Below are 18,887 nucleotides of genomic sequence, written 5' to 3'. Positions count from 1 at the left end.
ACTGAGGTAAAAAGCAGATCACTGCAGTCGGTTGTGGACCAGCAGACCAGCCAACAGATGTTTAGTACAGGTGTGTGTGTGTGTGTGTGTGTGTGTGTGTGTGTGTGTGTGTGTGTGTGTGTGTGTGTGTGTGTGTGTGTGTGTGTGTGTGTGTGTGTGTGAGAGAGAGAGAGAACGCGAGAGAGAGAGTGAGAGTGCGTGAGTGTGTATGGTTTTAGGTGTTTGTTTTCTCTGTGACACCAGAACCAAGGCAGCTACTAGATTTATTAACACTTATGTTCAGTCTGTCACAACAGACTCAGTGAGTGTGAGAAAGCCCTATCTAGTCATATGAGAAAAAACAGAGAACGTGTGAGGGACAGAATGACAGCCCTTCCCTGTCGTTCTCCAGGGACTGTACATTCTTCCAGGGGACCTGTTAACCAGATCTAGACGACAATACCAGCAACTCTGCTCAGAGCCTCCCACATCCCACAATGTCAGCTATGGAGCTAATTAAGTACTTTATGGAGCTAATTAAGGACTTTATGGAGCTAATTAAGGACTTTATGGAGCTAATTAAGGACTTTAAGCACCAGATTCCGCCAACTACTAGTTCCTCACCTATCATTCTATTGTGGCAGAAGAGAACCTTATAATTCTGAAACTGGTACTCTGTGTGTGGATCACACACGCACGCTCACACACACACACACAACTCGGTGGACTAGTAAAGTAAATATGCATGCCATTTACATAGTAATCCAGTCAGTGTATATTTGAGCTCCATTAGGGAAAGGGAAAGGGGGATACCTAGTCAGTTGTATAACTGAATGCAATTAACTGAAATGTGTCTTCCCCATTTAACCCAACCCCTCTGAATCAGAGAGGTGTGGAGGGCTGCCTTAATCGACATCCACGTCTTCGCTGCCTGGGGAACAGTGGGTTAACCGTCTTGTTGTATTCAGCGCATGTGACAAATAACTTTTGATTTTATTTACTCAGGGGCAGAATTACAGTTTTACCTTGTCAGCTCAGGGATTCAATCCAGCAACCTTTCGGTTACTTGCCCAACACTCCTACCCGCCAGGCTGTTCCATTGCAGCTCTATAATCAGTAGTATTGTAGTGATGTCTACAGATGAAATGGGATAACACAGGAGAACATGAGAACATACCCATGATGATGTGCATTGCAGCAGTAACAGGATGCCGTATGCCATGGACAGAACAGGCCACCACGTCAGTGGACCCTGGGGAGAAAGACATGCAGAACAGTGGAATATAAATGATACAGTCATCAAACAATAGGTAGTTCTCACAGGGGAATGTCTTTACCATCCAGGTAGTTCGGCTATTCACTCATTCACTTACAGTATATCAATTCTCGGATTTCCCAAACCTATAATGGCTGACCTTATTATTGCAGAAGTAAGCCACCTGATTGTAGCAAGCTATCACGATTCACAGTGATACAAAAGGCGAGGAAACCTATGCAAACACACTGTATCTCACTGTCTGTAGAGGCTGGGTTAATAATGAACAAAATGAGCACTTTGTTAGAGGAAAGTCATTCAACTTAATATTGTCTGATGACAATTAAGCCGAGTTTACCTTGCGGTCAGCGGTGGCCGGAATAGAACAGGTGTCAGTGTGTTTGTACAGATTACAGACATAGACAAACACACAGGAGAGAGAGAGACATAGAGCATGAGAAAGAGAGAGAAAGTGAGAGAAAGAGATGGAGAGAGAGAGAAAGAGATGGAGAGAGAGAGAGCAGAGAGAGAGAGAGAGAGAAAGACAAAGAGAGCAGAAAGAGAGAGAAAGAGATGGAGAGAGAGCAGAGAGAGAGAGAGCAGAGAGAGAGAGAGCAGAGAGAGAAGAGAGAGAGAGAGAGAGAAAGATGGAGAGAGAGAGAGAGAGAGAGCAGAGAGAGAGAGAGAGAGAGAGAGAAAGAGATGGAGAGAGAGAGAGAGAGAGTGAGAGAAAGAGAAAGTCCATAAACACAAACAACTTCTGGCAAAATTGGAAAAAACTAAACAAGAAAAATTTGCGATACAAAATGGTGACATTTGGACAACCCATTTTAAAACACTTTACAACACCGTTCAAATTGACACAAACGCAGAACAACGCCAAATTCATGAGAAGTTGAATGGATTAGAAAAAGCTATAAGGGTTGGACTTCCGGCGCCGACAGAGATGGCCGCCTCGCTTCGCGTTCCTAGGAAACTATGCAGTTTTTTGTTTTTTTACGTGTTATTTCTTACATTAGTACCCCAGGTCATCTTAGGTTTCATTACATACAGTCGAGAAGAACTACTGAATATAAGATCAGCGTCAACTCACCATCAGTACGACCAAGAATATGTTTTTCGCGACGCGGATCCTGTGTTCTGCCTTACAAACAGGACAACGGAGTGGATCCTATGCAGCGACCCAAAAAAACGACTCCGAAAGAGAGGGAAACGAGGCGGTCTTCTGGTCAGACTCCGGAGACGGGCACACCGTGCACCACTCCCTAGCATTCTTCTTGCCAATGTCCAGTCTCTTGACAACAAGGTTGATGAAATCCGAGCAAGGGTAGCATTCCAGAGGGATATCAGAGACTGTAACGTCCTTTGCTTCACTGAAACATGGCTCACTGGAGAGACTCTATCCGAAGCGGTGCAGCCAATGGGTTTCTCCACGCATCGCGCTGACAGAAACAAACATCTTTCTGGTAAGAAGAGGGGCGGGGGCGTATGCCTCATGGCCAACGTGACATGGTGTGATGAAAGAAACATACAGGAACTCAAATCCTTCTGTTCACCTGATTTAGAATTCCTCACAATCAAATGTAGACCGCATTATCTACCAAGAGAATTATCTTCGATTATAATCACAGCCGTATATATCCCCCCCCCAAGCAGACACATCGATGGCTCTGAACAAACTTTATTTAACTCTCTGCAAACTGGAAACGATTTATCCGGAGGCTGCATTCATTGTAGCTGGGGATTTTAACAAGGCTAATCTGAAAACAAGACTCCCTAAATTTTATCAGCACATCGATTGCGCAACCAGGGGTGGAAAGACCTTGGATCATTGTTACTCTAACTTCCGCGACGCATATAAGGCCCTGCCCCGCCCCCCTTTCGGAAAAGCATTCCCTAACCAGAAACCGTGGATTGATGGCAGCATTCGTGTGAAACTGAAAGCGCGAACCACTGCTTTTAATCAGGGCAAGGTGTCTGGTAACATGACCGAATACAAACAGTGCAGCTATTCCCTCCGCAAGGCTATCAAACAAGCTAAGCGCCAGTACAGAGACAAAGTAGAATCTCAATTCAACGGCTCAGACACAAGAGGCATGTGGCAGGGTCTACAGTCAATCACGGACTACAGGAAGAAATCCAGCCCAGTCACGGACCAGGATGTCTTGCTCCCAGGCAGACTAAATAACTTTTTTGCCCGCTTTGAGGACAATACAGTGCCACTGACACGGCCTGCAACGAAAACATGAGGTCTCTCCTTCACTGCAGCCGAGGTGAGTAAGACTTTTAAACGTGTTAACCCTCGCAAGGCTGCAGGCCCAGATGGCATCCCCAGCCGCGCCCTCAGAGCATGCGCAGACCAGCTGGCCGGTGTGTTTACGGACATATTCAATCAATCCCTATACCAGTCTGCTGTTCCCACATGCTTCAAGAGGGCCACCATTGTTCCTGTTCCCAAGAAAGCTAAGGTAACTGAGCTAATCGACTACCGCCCCGTAGCACTCACATCCGTCATCATGAAGTGCTTTGAGAGACTAGTCAAGGACCCTATCACCTCCACCCTACCTGACACCCTAGACCCACTCCAATTTGCTTACCGCCCAAATAGGTCCACAGACGATGCAATCTCAACCACACTGCACACTGCCCTAACCCATCTGGACAAGAGGAATACCTATGTGAGAATGCTGTTCATCGACTACAGCTCGGCATTCAACACCATAGTACCCTCCAAGCTCGTCATCAAGCTCGAGACCCTGGGTCTCGACCCCGCCCTGTGCAACTGGGAATTGGACTTCCTGACGGGCCGCCCCCAGGTGGTGAGGGTAGGCAACAACATCTCCTCCCCGCTGATCCTCAACACTGGGGCCCCACAAGGGTGCGTTCTGAGCCCTCTCCTGTACTCCCTGTTCACCCACGACTGCGTGGCCACGCACGCCTCCAACTCAATCATCAAGTTTGCCGACGACACAACAGTGGTAGGCTTGATTACCAACAACGACGAGACGGCCTACAGGGAGGAGGTGAGGGCCCTCGGAGTGTGGTGTCAGGAAAATAACCTCACACTCAACGTCAACAAAACTAAGGAGATGATTGTGGACTTCAGGAAACAGCAGAGGGAACACCCCCCTATCCACATCGATGGAACAGTAGTGGAGAGGGTAGCAAGTTTTAAGTTCCTCGGCATACACATCACAGACAAACTGAATTGGTCCACTCACACAGACAGCATCGTGAAGAAGGCGCAGCAGCGCCTCTTCAACCTCAGGAGGCTGAAGAAATTTGGCTTGTCACCAAAAGCACTCACAAACTTCTACAGATGCACAATCGAGAGCATCCTGGCGGGCTGTATCACCGCCTGGTATGGCAACTGCACCACCCTCAACCGTAAGGCTCTCCAGAGGGTAGTGAGGTCTGCACAACGCATCACCGGGGGCAAACTACCTGCCCTCCAGGACACCTACACCACCCGATGTCACAGGAAGGCCATTAAGATCATCAAGGACATCAACCACCCGAGCCAATGCCTGTTCACCCCGCTATCATCCAGAAGGCGAGGTCAGTACAGGTGCATCAAAGCTGGGACCGAGAGACTGAAAAACAGCTTCTATCTCAAGGCCATCAGACTGTTAAACAGCCACCACTAACACTGAGTGGCTGCTGCCAACACACTGACACGGACTCAACTCCAGCCACTTTAATAATGGGAATTGATGGGAAATGATGTACAGTGCCTTGCAAAAGTATTCGGCCCCCTTGAACTTTGCGACCTTTTGCCACATTTCAGGCTTCAAACATAAAGATATAAAACTGCATTTTTTTTGTGAAGAATCAACAACAAGTGGGACACAATCATAAAGTGGAACGACATTTATTGGATATTTCAAACTTTTTTAACAAATCAAAAACTGAAAAATTGGGCGTGCAAAATTATTCAGCCCCCTTAAGTTAATACTTTGTAGCGCCACCTTTTGCTGCGATTACAGCTGTAAGTCGCTTGGGGTATGTCTCTATCAGTTTTGCACATTCCTCCTTGCAAAACAGCTCGAGCTCAGTGAGGTTGGATGGAGAGCATTTGTGAACAGCAGTTTTCAGTTCTTTCCACAGATTCTCGATTGGATTCAGGTCTGGACTTTGACTTGGCCATTCTAACACCTGGATATGTTTATTTTTGAACCATTCCATTGTAGATTTTGCTTTATGTTTTGGATCATTGTCTTGTTGGAAGACAAATCTCCATCCCAGTCTCAGGTCTTTTGCAGACTCCATCAGGTTTTCTTCCAGAATGGTCCTGTATTTGGCTCCATCCATCTTCCCATCAATTTTAACCATCTTCCCTGTCCCTTCTGAAGAAAAGCAGGCCCAAACCATGATGCTGCCACCACCATGTTTGACAGTGGGGATGGTGTGTTCAGCTGTGTTGCTTTTACGCCAAACATAACGTTTTGCATTGTTGCCAAAAAGTTCAATTTTGGTTTCATCTGACCAGAGCACCTTCTTCCACATGTTCGGTGTGTCTCCCAGGTGGCTTGTGGCAAACTTTAAACGACACTTTTTATGGATATCTTTAGGAAATGGCCACTCTTCCATAAAGGCCAGATTTGTGCAATATACGGATTGTTGTCCTATGGACAGAGTCTCCCACCTCAGCTGTAGATCTCTGCAGTTCATCCAGAGTGATCATGGGCCTCTTGGCTGCATCTCTGATCAGTCTTCTCCTTGTATGAGCTGAAAGTTTAGAGGGACGGCCAGGTCTTGGTAGATTTTCAGTGGTCTAATACTCCTTCCATTTCAATATTATCGCTTGCACAGTGCTCCTTGGGATGTTTAAAGCTTGGGAAATCTTTTTGTATCCAAATCCGGCTTTAAACTTCTTCACAACAGTACCTCGGACCTGCCTGGTGTGTTCCTTGTTTTTCATGATGCTCTCTGCGCTTTTAACGGACCTCTGAGACTATCACAGTGCAGGTGCATTTATACGGAGACTTGATTACACACAGGTGGATTGTATTTATCATCATTAGTCATTTAGGTCAACATTGGATCATTCAGAGATCCTCACTGAACTTCTGGAGAGAGTTTGCTGCACTGAAAGTAAAGGGGCTGAATAATTTTGCACGCCCAATTTTTCAGTTTTTGATTTGTTAAAAAAGTTTGAAATATCCAATAAATGTCGTTCCACTTCATGATTGTGTCCCACTTGTTGTTGATTCTTCACAAAAAAATACAGTTTTATATATTTATGTTTGAAGCCTGAAATGTGGCAAAAGGTCGCAAAGTTCAAGGGGGCCGAATACTTTCGCAAGGCACTGTAAATATATCACTAGCCACTTTAAACAATGCTACCTTATATAATGTTACTTACCCTACATTATTCATCTCATATGCATACGTATATACTGTACTCTATATCATCGACTGTATCCTTATGTAATACATGTATCACTAGCCACTTTAAACTATGCCACTTTGTTTACATACTCATCTCATTTGTACATACTGTACTCGATACCATCTACTGTATCTTGCCTATGCTGCTCTGTACCATCACTCATTCATATATCCTTATGTACATATTCTTTATCCCCTTACACTGTGTACAAGACAGTAGTTTTGGAATTGTTAGTTAGATTACTTGTTATTACTGCATTGTCGGAACTAGAAGCACAAGCATTTTGCTACACTCGCACTAACATCTGCTAACCATGTGTATGTGACAAATAAAATTTGATTTGATTTGATTTGATTTACAGGACAATCAAAATCCATTGGACTCCTCAATTACTGACCAGGAGCTCTATAAGAAACTTCAGGCTCTCAAATTTAAAAAAGCATGCAGACCTGATGGCATCCTAAATGAGATGCTCAAACTCACTAGTGCAAAATTTCAATTAGCTAAATTAAAACTGTTTAATTTGATCCTGAGTGTAGGTTATTTCCCTGACATCTGGAACCACAATCTTTAAAAACGGAGACAAATTTAACCCTAACAACTACAGAGGCATTTGTGTGAACAGTAACCTGGGGAACTTCCTTAATAAGAACAATGTCTTGAGTAAAAGCTTAATTGAATTTATACCAAAACATCGCACAACTGATCCTATTTACACCCTACACACTCTGATAGATAAACATGTCCACCAAAATAATACCACAATGATAATTTCTTATTATAAAGCTTGCTTTATCGACTTCCAAAAAGCATTTGATTCTATTTGGCATACAGGACTGTTCTACAAATTTCTTGAAAGTGGTGTAGGGGGTAAAACATATGACATAATTAAATCAATGTATACTGGCAATACGTGCAGCATTAAAATTGGCAAGAACATAATTCTTTAACCAGGGGCGAGGCCTTCGTCAGGGTTGCAATCTGAGCCCTGCACTCTTCAATATTTACATTAACGTATTGGCCACTACTGTAGAAAAATCCTCAGCCCCTGGTGTTAGTCTCTCTAATTCAGAAGTTAAATGCCTACTCTTCGCAGATGACCAATGTCTGCTGTCACCCACAGCACATGGCCTACAGCAGAGCCTGGACCTGCTAGAGCAGTCCTTCCACACCTGGGCCCTAGCAGTAAACCCCAAAAATACTAAAATAATGATTTTCCAGAGAAGATCCAGATCTCAGGGAATTAGACCAAAGTTCTTCATTGGCACAAAATATATAGAGTACTGCAACACACTACAACTGGACACCTTAATGAGGCAGTAAATGAACTGAGAGAGAAAGCACGCAGGCCATTCTACGCCATTAAAAAGCTAATTCAAATTGAAATACCTATTAAAATTTGGCTAAAACTAATTGAATATGTCATTGAACCAATTGCACTTTATGGCAGCGAGGTGTGGGGTCCACTTGCAAAACAAGATTTAATCAAATGGGACAAACACCCTAATGAAACCTTGCATGCAGAGTTCTGTAAGATTCTCCTACATGTCCAGAGGAAAACAACAAACAATGCATGCAGGGCAGAATTAGGCCAATATCCACTAATAATAAAAACTCAAAAAAGAGCAATTAAGTTTTGGAAACATCTAAAATGCAGTGACCCCCTCTCATATCACTACCAAGCCCTGCAATTCCAAGAGCTGAGCAAAGAAAAGAGTCCCCTCATCCAGCTGGTCCTGGGGATGAGTTCACAAACCTGTTCTACTAACACACTGAAACCTCAGGACCAGAACATCCAATCAATCAGAATAAACTAAATTACAACACAGTCAAAACAAAACTATATTGCTTATTGGCAAACAGAAGCACAAACACAAAGCAAAATGCAGTGCTATCTGGCCCTAAATCGACAGTACACTGTGGCTAAATATTTGACCATGGTTACTGATCAAAACCTTAGAAAAACCTTGACAAAGTACAGGCTCAGTGAGCACAGCCTTGCCATTGAGAAGGGTAGACACAGGAAAACCTGGCTCCATGTAGAGGAAAGGCTGTGCAACCACTGCACAACAGCAGAACCTGAGACAGAGCTGCATTTCCTGACAAAACGTTACAAAAATATAAAACAATTAGTGTCATTTCCCCAAATTTGAAACCATTATTCATGGTTTCAAAGACCTCTCTGATGAGAGTAGGCTACCTGTCCTGTTGGGGGAGGACGCAGAGAGCTGTGAGTTGGCAGCGCACTACATTGCTGCCTGCCATAAGTTGAGGAACAGTGTCTGACAGACCAATCAACCTGCACATGTCCTCTACTGTATGCTTATTGTTATTGTTGAATGTATGGTTATTTTGACCCTTGGTTTTGTTGTTACTGTTGTCCCATTGACAATTCTGATTCTCATTTTTATATTGTAAATATCCAAAATAAGCTTTGGCAATATGTACATTGTTACGTCATGCCAATAAAGCAAATTAAATTGAATTGAGAGAGAGAAAGAGATGGAGAGAGAGAGAAAGAGATGGAGAGAGAGAGAGAGAGCAGAGAGAGAGAAAGAGAGAGAGAGAGAGGGAGAGAGAGAAAGAAAGATGGAGAGAGAGCAAGAGAGAGTGAGAGAAAGAGATGAGAGAGAGAAAGAGATGGAGAGAGAGAGCGAGAGCAGAGAAAGAGATGGAGAGAGAGAGATGGCGAGAGAGAGAGCGAGAGAGAAAGAGCAGAGAGCAAGAGAGAGTGAGATAAAGAAGAGAGAGAGAGAGAGAGCAAGAGAGAGAGAGAAAGAGATGGAGAGAGAGAGATGGAGAAAGAGCGAGAGAGATAGAGCAGAGAGAGCAAGAGAGAGTGAGATAAAGAAGAGAGAGAGAGAGCAGAGAGAGAGCAAGAAGAGAGAGAGGGAGACAGAGAGAGACAAGGTTGTCTGTCACTTGGTGAGTAGGTATTTCCTTTCATGCTGCTATCTGCCATGTTGTTTGCGCAGATGAACAGGATATAAGAACTGATGTCTGTAAATGAGTAGGTCTATAGACAGACTGGCTGGGTGAGAAACTGACCTTTCCCGCCTCTCCTCTGACATGGTGGTGTGGATACCACGGAACACATACAGGAGTCATATCAGACAGATCGGCTACAGAAAGATACACCTACCAAGTTTCTGCTACTGTTATACAGTTACAACCCCACCCCCCCTCCAAACCAACCCCTCTCCAGACCCTGCATCTTCATTGCTGCAATTACATTTGATAAGGAGGGTAAAGGGAATTTCAGGTATATTTTCATTCATAACAAATACAGATTGGTGATTAGTCGTAGAATTTAATTTTAAAAATACATTGAAATGTGAGTTACATGTAATTAAGATACTTAAAGTAGCTAATACATTTCTAAATGTTTAGAGTGGATAAGCATTGTAATTGCTTATTATGCATGAACTAATAATTTGCATAGTGTGATTAATAATTACATAGATAAATGCCATCTGAGATTTCCCCCATTCTACAATGGAACTAGTGTAGATAATAATATAGTATTTTACATCATCAGTTGTATTAGCGTCTATTGTTCCTAGCCATTGTTGTGGGTGGTGCTCACATTATCCCCAGCGATGGCAATTCCACCCTCATTAATTACCTCTTCCCAAAAGACACACACTTGTTCATACTGCGCCAACAATGTTAGCCTCTCCATATGAACACTGTACATCACCCATACATACAACAGCACTACAGATGAAGAGAGATAACATGCAGGAGGAGAGGTGGAAGAGAGAGATAGAGAGACAGAGAGAGAAAATAAAGAGAGAGAAAGAGTAAGAGAAAAAAGAGAGAGTGAGAGATAGAGAGAGAAATAAAATGTCCTTGGAAGTGTGCAAGGCACTTCTGCAGAACAATTAACTTAATTAAGCAGACATGAATATTCATATGCCTGTTAATGTCTCCCCACCCTGGCCGGCAGATGAATGTGATGCTAGTCTAGTCAAGCATGTCTCAAAGAGAGAGAATAAGAGACCGAGAGAGAGATAGGGAGAGAGAGATAGGGAGAAAGAGAGCAAAAGAGAGCGAAAGAGAGAGAGGGAGAGAGACTCTGGAAGGGAAAACTAACGGCACCAACATTTTGGTGGTTTGTCTGGAATATCAAAGAAATTAATAGTCCCCCTGAAACCCTTTAAACCGGTCCAATTAATTTGAATCCTGTTGTTTATATGCTACACATACCAAATAGCTGTATAATATGTATGTAGAAATTAGAAATGGTTTCTTGATTAGCATGCTCAGGGCATTTAATTGGCCTTTCTCTAAATGAAATGTATTTGTGATCCTCTGTGTAACACTACTGATTCTGTTTAAGTAAGATGATGTGATGACTGGATTATTATTTTTTTAAATTACGATGTAAAAGTTTTAACTATGACAGCAATAGCAATTAGTTAGCTCAACTTTAAAATCTCAGAAAACAAACAAATGCATTAAATGCAAGAAGTGTGAGATAGATAATAGATATGGATATTGTTGAGACTATGGATATAATTCTTAACTTTGACAGTACCATAATACCACCTATCTTTTAAATTCAAATGGTGTAATGTTGGTAAACTGTGGAGCAGACCTGTGTATTTGAATATTTGTCATTTAAATTATTGTTTTCTGTGTATTTGTGTATTTTCTAATCATGGGGCCCGAATCAACTGCTTTTTCAAAACTTTCCATGTGTATTTCCAAAAACATTCTAATGTTCAACTACTTCTGTTTTCAAATAAAACATATCAAAACACTTACTTACCAAATTACTTTGAAAGTAACTGAAATCCCCTGAAATCCCCGAAACAGTATTTGAAAACGGGGCTGCTGTGGAGCTTGTTCATTACTTCCTTCAACAAAGGAGATATAATCACATCCCTCCTCAGTCTCAGGAGTGACCTATTCCTGGTACAGCGGTATCTATTCCTCCTAGGGTGCCGATCTCACCTCGCTCTCCTGTTTGTGATTGGAAACTGTTTACAAATACTCCATAGGGAAACCCACTAATGAAGAGATACAGTGACTTCTGAGCATCCAATTTGCAGGGGGTGCAGAGTTGGACGGCTTCCATTCTTGGCTGCTAACAGCAGCACTCAATTTTACCACCACAGCCTAGAATGACACATGAAGGTCAAACTGTTGGCTTAAAAAGCCAGACTGGCCCACGCCAGCATTGTTGATACCCTCGCTGCTGGCTGTGGTGTGTAGGGTCATTCATGGCATGTGTGTGTGGGTATGAGGGTTTAATCCACAAATAATTGGAGTGATGAGCTCTTTATAACCATCCACTGCATGAGGCTCAGAATCAGCTAATGTCTGAGCCACATGCATTTACAAAGGTTGATAGACTGCCAATGTTCACAATTCTAAAGTGCAGTAGAATGCTGTATAATCGTGGTTCCGTCTCAAATAGAAGGCAATTAGCCCCCAGTGCAATCAAATCAAATTAAACCAAATTAAACCAAATTAAAAATGATACATTTGCTTCAACGAACAGTGTTTTCAATAGAATAAATCACTCTCTCTATGGAAATGTTCTTGATATGGGATAATATTGAGATGTTTGTCAATTACATGGTTCTGAATACGTTTTGATTAGATAAAAAATCATTTAGATCTGTTAGCACATTTTACAGTGCTGTAATGTGAGAATCCTCTGTCTGCTATGCCTCAAGAAAACATTTAGAAGCACCCTGACCTCTATGGCCTGATGGTGTGTAGTAACATACAAACTAAAACCATTCAAACCAATATGGTGTTGTAATAGCAGATGTACTCTTCATAAACTATAGGGTCATCTCATCACCTGGAGAAAAGTTGTTCTAAATATTGGGGAGGATTGAGAACAGCTGCAGAGGAGAGTGGTCAAGCCACCCTTGCTCTCCACCTGCTGGGGTGTCTGTGTGTGTGTGTGTGTGTGTGTGTGTGTGTGTGTGTGTGTGTGTGTGTGTGTGTGTGTGTGTGTGTGTGTGTGTACCACCATCCTTGCTCATCACCTGCTGGTATTAGCCCTAGAGGAAGTGTTGCTCGGACAGGCGTGAACATGGAGTCTGTGTCCCTGCCTGCATCCATCTGGGCCCGGAGCAACAGCCCATGGGCCACCTCAGCCACCGAGCCATCCCCACCGACAACCACAACCCTGGGGAAAACACACACACACACACACACACACACACACACACACACACACACACACACACACACACACACGAGATACACATGAAAATAGGCACACACTAAACAATTGTTTTTCAAGGGTTCTTTGGGAAGGGTGATGGTTCTATGCAGAACCATACTGAGAACCCATTAAGCCCGTCAAAGGATCTTTGCATTTTTATTTGTGATATTTAAAATTAATTTAATATAAAAACCTGTATGGTTCCACAAAGAACCTTTGAGATTGAGAAAGGATGTTTATAGATCCATTCTCCATGAAGGTTCTATACTGAACCATAAAAAAGGGTTCTAAACTCAGCAAAAAAACCTTCCTCTCACTGTCAACTGCGTTTATTTTCAGCAAACTTAACGTGTAAATGTTTGTAGGAACATTAGATTCAACAACTGAGATATAAACTGAACATGTTCCACAGACATGTGACTAACAGAAATTGAATGTGTCCCTGAACAATAGGGGGGTCAAAATCAAAAGTAACAGTCAGTATCTGGTGTGGCCACCAGCTGCATTAAGTACTGCAGTGCATCTACTCTTCATGGACTGCACCAGAGTTACCAGTTCTTGCTGTGAGATGTTACCCCACTCTTCAACCAAGACACCTGCAAGTTCCCGGACATTTCTGGGGGGATTGTCCCTAGCCCTCGCCCTCCGATCCAACAGGTACCAGGCGTGCTCAATGGGATTGAGATCCGGGCTATTTGTTGAGCATGGCAGAACACTGACATTCCTATCTTGCAGGAAATCACGCAAAGAACTAGCAGTATGGCTGGTGGCATTGTCATGCTGGAGGGTCATGTCAGGATGAGCCTACAGGAAGGGTACCACATGAGGGAGGAGGATGTCTTCCCTGTAACGCACGGTGTTGAGATTGCTTGCAATGACAACAAGCTCAGTCCGATGATGCTGGACCCTCCACCTCCAAATCTATCCCGCTCCAGAGTAAAGCCTCGGTGTAACGCTCATTCCTTCGACGATAAACACGAATTTCACCTTTATTTAACCAGGTAAGCTAGTTGAGAACAAGTTCTCATTTACAACTGCAACCTGGCCAAGATAAAGCAAAGCAGTGTGACAGAAACAACAACACAGAGGTACACATGGAATAAACAAGCGTACAGTCAATAACACAATAGAAAAAAAATAAAGTCTATATAGAGTGTGTGCAAATGGCATGAGGAGGTAAGGCAATAAATAGGCCATAGTAGCAAATAATTACAATTTAGCAGATTAACACTGGAGGTATAGATGAGCAGATGTTGATGAGCAGATTATGGTGTGTAAGTAGTGATACTGGTGTGAAAAAGAGCAGCAAAGTAGATTGGGTGGGATATTTACAGATGGACTATGTACAGCTGCAGTGATCAGTTAGCTGCTCAGATAGCCGATGTTTAAAGTTAGTGAGGGAAATGTAAGTCTCCAGCTTCAGCGATTTCTGCAATTCTTTCCAGTCACTGGCAGCAGAGAACTGTAATGAAAGGCGGCCAAATGAGGTGTTGGCTTTGGGGATGACCAGTGAGATATACCTGCTGGAGCGCGTGCTACTGGTGGGTGTTGTTATCGTGACCAGTGATCTGCGATAAGGAGCTTTACATAGCATAGACTTACAGTGGATCTGGCGACGAATATGTAGCGAGGGCCAGCCGACTAAAGCATACAGGTCGCAGTGGTGTGTGGTATAAGGTGCTTTGGTAACAAAATGGATGGCACTGTGATAGACTACATCCAATTTGCTGAGTAGAGTGCTGGAAGCTATTTTGTAGATGACATCGCCAAAGTCGAGGATCGGTAGGATCGCCAGTTTTACTAGGGTAAGTTTGGCAGCGTGAGAGAAGGAGGCTTTGTTGCGAAATAGAAAGCCGATTCTAGATTGATTTTGGATTGGAGATGTTTGATTTGAGTCTGGAAGGAGAGTTTACAGTCTAGCCTGACACCTAGGTATTTGTAGTTGTCCACATATTCTAAGTCAGAACCGTCCAGAGTAGTGATGCTAGTCGGGCGGGCGGGTGCGGGCAGCGAACAGTTGAAAAGCATGCATTTGGTTTTACTAGCGTTTAAGAGCAGTTGGAGGCCATGGAAGGAGTGTTGTATGGCATTGAAGCTCGTTTGGAGGTTAGATAGCACAGTGTCCAAAGAAGGGCCGGATGTACACAGAATAGTGTCGTCTGTGTAGAGGTGGATCAGGGAAACACCTGCAGCAAGAGCGACATCGTTGATATATACAGAGAAAAACGTCGGCCTGATAATTGAACCCTGTGTTACCCCCATAGAGACTGCCAGAGGCCCTCCGATTTGACACACTGAACTCTGTCTGTGAAGTAGTTGAGGTAGTCATTTGAGAAAGTCACCAGGCGAGGAAGTCATTTGAGAAACCAAGGCTATTGAGTCTGCCGATAAGAATACGGTGATTGACAGAGTCGAAAGCCTTGGCCAGGTTGATGAAGACGGCTGCACAGTACTGTCTTTTATCGATGGAGGTTATGATATCATTCAGTACCTTGAGCGTGGCTGAGGTGCACCCATGACCAGCTCGGAAACCGGAATGCACAGCGGAGAAGGTACGGTGGGATTTGAAATGGTCAGTGATCTGTTTATTAACTTGGCTTTCGAAGACTTTAGAAAGGCGGGGCAGGATGGATATAGGTCTATAACAGTTTGGATCTAGAGTGTCACCCCCTTTGAAGAGGGGGATGGCCGCGGCAGCTTTCCAATCTATCTTTCCAATAGGGCTTGCAACAATGGCGTTGGATAGAGGTTCCAGATTGTCTAGCCCAGTTGATTTGTACAGTTCCAGGTTTTTGAGCTCTTTCAGAACATCTGCTATCTGGATTTGGGTGAAGGAGAAGCTGGGGAGGCTCGGGCAAGTAGCTGCGGGAGTGCAGAGATGTTGGCCGGGGTTGGGGTAGCCAGGAGGAAAGCATGGCCAGCCGTAGAGAAATGCTTATTGATTATCATGGATTTATCGGTGGTAACCGTGTTACCTAGCCTCAGTGCAGTGGGCAGCTGGGAGGAGGTGCTCTTGTTCTCCATGGACTTTACAGTGTCCCAAAACCTTTTGGAGTTAGCGCTACAGGATGCAAATTTCTGTTTGAAAAAGCTAGCCTTTGCTTTCCTGACTGACTGCGTGTATTGGTTCCTGACTTCCCTGAACAGTTGCATATCGCGGGGACTATTATATGCTATTGCAGTCCGCCACAAGATACTTTTGTGCTGGTTAAGGGCAGCCAGGTTTGGAGTGAACCAAGGGCTATATCTGTTCTTAGTTCTACATTTTTTGAATGGGGCATGCTTATTTAAGATAGTGAGGAAATTACTTTAAAGAACAACCAGGCATCCTCGACTGACGGGATGAGGTCAATATCCTTCCAGGATACCCGGGCCAGGTCGATTAGAAAGTTTTGCTCGCTGAAGTGTTTTAGGGAGTGTTTGACAGTGATGAGGGGTGGTCGTTTGACCGCAGACCCATAGCGGATGCAGGGAATGAGGCAGTGATCGCTGAGATCCTGATTGAAAACAGCAGAGGTGTATTTGAGGGCAAGTTGGGCAGGATAATATCTATGAGGTTGCCCATGTTTACGGATTTAAGGTTGTACCTGGTGGTTTCCTTGATAATATGTGTGAGACTGAGGGTATCTAGCTTAGATTGTAGGACTGCTGGGGTGTTAAGCATATCCCAGTTTAGGTCACCTAACAGAACGAACACTGAAGATAGATGGGGGGCAATCAATTCACATATGGTGTCCAGGGCACAGCTGGGAGCTGAGGGGTTCTTTAACAGGCGGCAACAGTGAGAGACTTATTTCTGGAGAGATTCATTTTTAAAATTAGAAGCTCGAACTGTTTGGGCATAGACCTGGAAAGTATTACAGAACTTTGCAAGCTATCTCTGCAGTAGATTGCAACTCCTCCCCCTTGGGCAGTTCTATCTTGATGGAAAATGTTGTAGTTAGGTATGGAAATCTCAGAATTTTTAGTGGCCTTCCTAAGCCAGGATTCAGACATGGCAAGGACATCAGGGTTGGCGGAGTGTGCTAAAGCAGTGAGTAAAACAAACTTAGGGAGGCTTCTGATGTTAACATGCATGAAACCAAGGCTTTTTCAATTACAGAAGTCAACAAATGAGAGTGCCTGGGGACACACAGGGCCTGGGTTAGCCTCCACATCACCCGAGGAACATCTCTGGACACGCTGGTTATACTGGGTGAGGTCACCGCATGTGTGGGAGGTGGGACAAAGGAAGTATCTGAGTCATGTACAGTGGGACTAGGAGTTCCGCAGTAAACTAAAACTATGATAACTATCCTAAACAACAGTATACAAGGCATATTGACATTTGAGAGAGACATAAAGCAAGGCATAAAGCAATCACAGGTGTTGATTGGGAGAGCTAGCTAAGACAACAACAGGTAAGACAACAACAGCTAATCAGACAACAACAACAGGTAAAATGGCAATGAATGGGCAGAGAGGGTCGGTTAACTACACACAGGGCCTGAGTTCGGGGCTAGGGCCGACAGATAAACAAAGGTAAACAAAGTGGAGTACCTTGATAAATTAACAGTCCAGCAGGCATCAGCTATGTAGCCAAGTGATCATAAGGTCCAGGATGCAGCAATAGATGGAACAGAGAAGCCGCGGGGTAGTCGTTGCTACGCTAGCACGCGGGAGACACAGCGTTTAAAGTTAACAGGCCGGGGTAAGTAGAAGCGTCTGCTCCGACGCCCGGCAAAGGCCGGTTGAAGGCACAGCGGATGGAATTACATCTGCGGACTAGTCGTAGTGATACGACCGGGCCAGATGGCAAAAGAGGTATTGTAGTTGTGGTAATTTCGTTTGCTAGCGGCTGGCGGCCTGGCTCAGGGCTAGCTTTGGGGCTGGGTCACTCAGTGGCAGCTAGCTTGCTGTGATGATCAGAAGTAATGGTCCATGGTTTACAACAGGAATCTGGCATTGTAGTGGAGAAAAACAGTCCGAGGCTGGCAGGTATTATCCAGGCTAAAAAACGTCAGGTGCCTGAGCAGAGGGTAAAGGCCGCTAGCAGCGGCTAACAATGACTAAATAGCTAGTAGCTAATTAGCTGGCTAGCTTCTGACGAAAGTTTTGGCTTTAAGGTCTAAAAAAAAAAATAGCAGATCCGTGTCACATTGAGTGAGGCGGGTTACCGGAAGGTATATTTAATTTAAAAATGGAAAAAGAGATATATTATATATTATATATATACAAAAAAAGACAAAAAAGACAAAAAGTAAATGAGAGGACGAGAAACCACGTCTGCACTGCTACGCCATCTTGGAAAGATACGCCATCTTGGAAAGGCCATCACCCCTGGTGAGACAAAACCGCGACTCGTCAGTGAAGAGCACTTCAGTCCTGTCTGGTCCAGCGACGGTGGGTTTGTGCACATAGGCGACGTTGTTGCCGGTGATGTCTGGTGAGGACCTGCCTCTCTCAGCCTATTACGGACAGTCTGAGCACTGATGGAGGGATTGTGCGTTCCTGGTGTAACTCAGGGAGTTGTTGTTCCCATCCTGTACCTGTCCTGCAGGTGTGATGTTCAGATGTACCGATCCTGTGCAGGTGTTGTTACACGTGGTCTGCCACTACGAGTACGATCAGCTGTCCGTCCTGTCTCCCTGTAGCGCTGTCTTAGGCGTCTCACAGTACGGACATGGCAATTTATTCAGTCCTCATGCCTCCTTGCAGCATGCCTAAGACACGTTCACGCAGATGGGACCATGGGCATCTTTCTTTTGGTGTTTGTCAGAGTCAGTAGAAAGGCCTCTTTAGTGCCCTAAGTTTTCATAACTGTGACCTTATTCTCCTGTCCTATTCGGTGTCCTGTGTGAATTTAAGTGTGCTCTCTCTAATTCTCTCTTTCTCTCTTTCTTTCTCTCTCTCGGAGGACCTGAGCCTTAGGACCATGCCTCAGGACTACCTGACATGATGACTCCTTGCTGTCCCCAGTCCACCTGGCCGTGCTGCTTATTATTATTGGACCATGCTGGTCATTTATGAACATTTGAACATCTTGGCCATGTTCTGTTATAATCTCCACACGACACAGCCAGAAGAGGACT

General features: G+C 44.1%; 1 protein-coding gene across 1 annotated transcript in view; it reads right to left on the bottom strand.

Moving 5' to 3' along the window:
* The window catches only part of LOC139380795 (CERK like autophagy regulator), a 93,140-nt gene that overhangs the window by 13,669 nt on the left and 60,584 nt on the right, over nucleotides 1–18,887 (bottom strand). The window contains exons 5-6 of the mRNA XM_071123825.1: nucleotides 12,635–12,777; nucleotides 1,157–1,231 (exon numbers count right to left, since the gene is read on the bottom strand). Of these exons, the coding sequence (XP_070979926.1) occupies nucleotides 1,157–1,231; nucleotides 12,635–12,777 (218 nt within the window). The remainder of the gene's footprint in view (nucleotides 1–1,156; nucleotides 1,232–12,634; nucleotides 12,778–18,887) is intronic.

The sequence above is a fragment of the Oncorhynchus clarkii genome, chromosome 22 (genome assembly GCF_045791955.1).
Source record: "Oncorhynchus clarkii lewisi isolate Uvic-CL-2024 chromosome 22, UVic_Ocla_1.0, whole genome shotgun sequence".
Classification (NCBI taxonomy): domain Eukaryota; kingdom Metazoa; phylum Chordata; class Actinopteri; order Salmoniformes; family Salmonidae; genus Oncorhynchus; species Oncorhynchus clarkii.
Note: the sequence above shows the minus strand (reverse complement) of the source record. Positions and strands in the feature narration are given on the sequence as shown.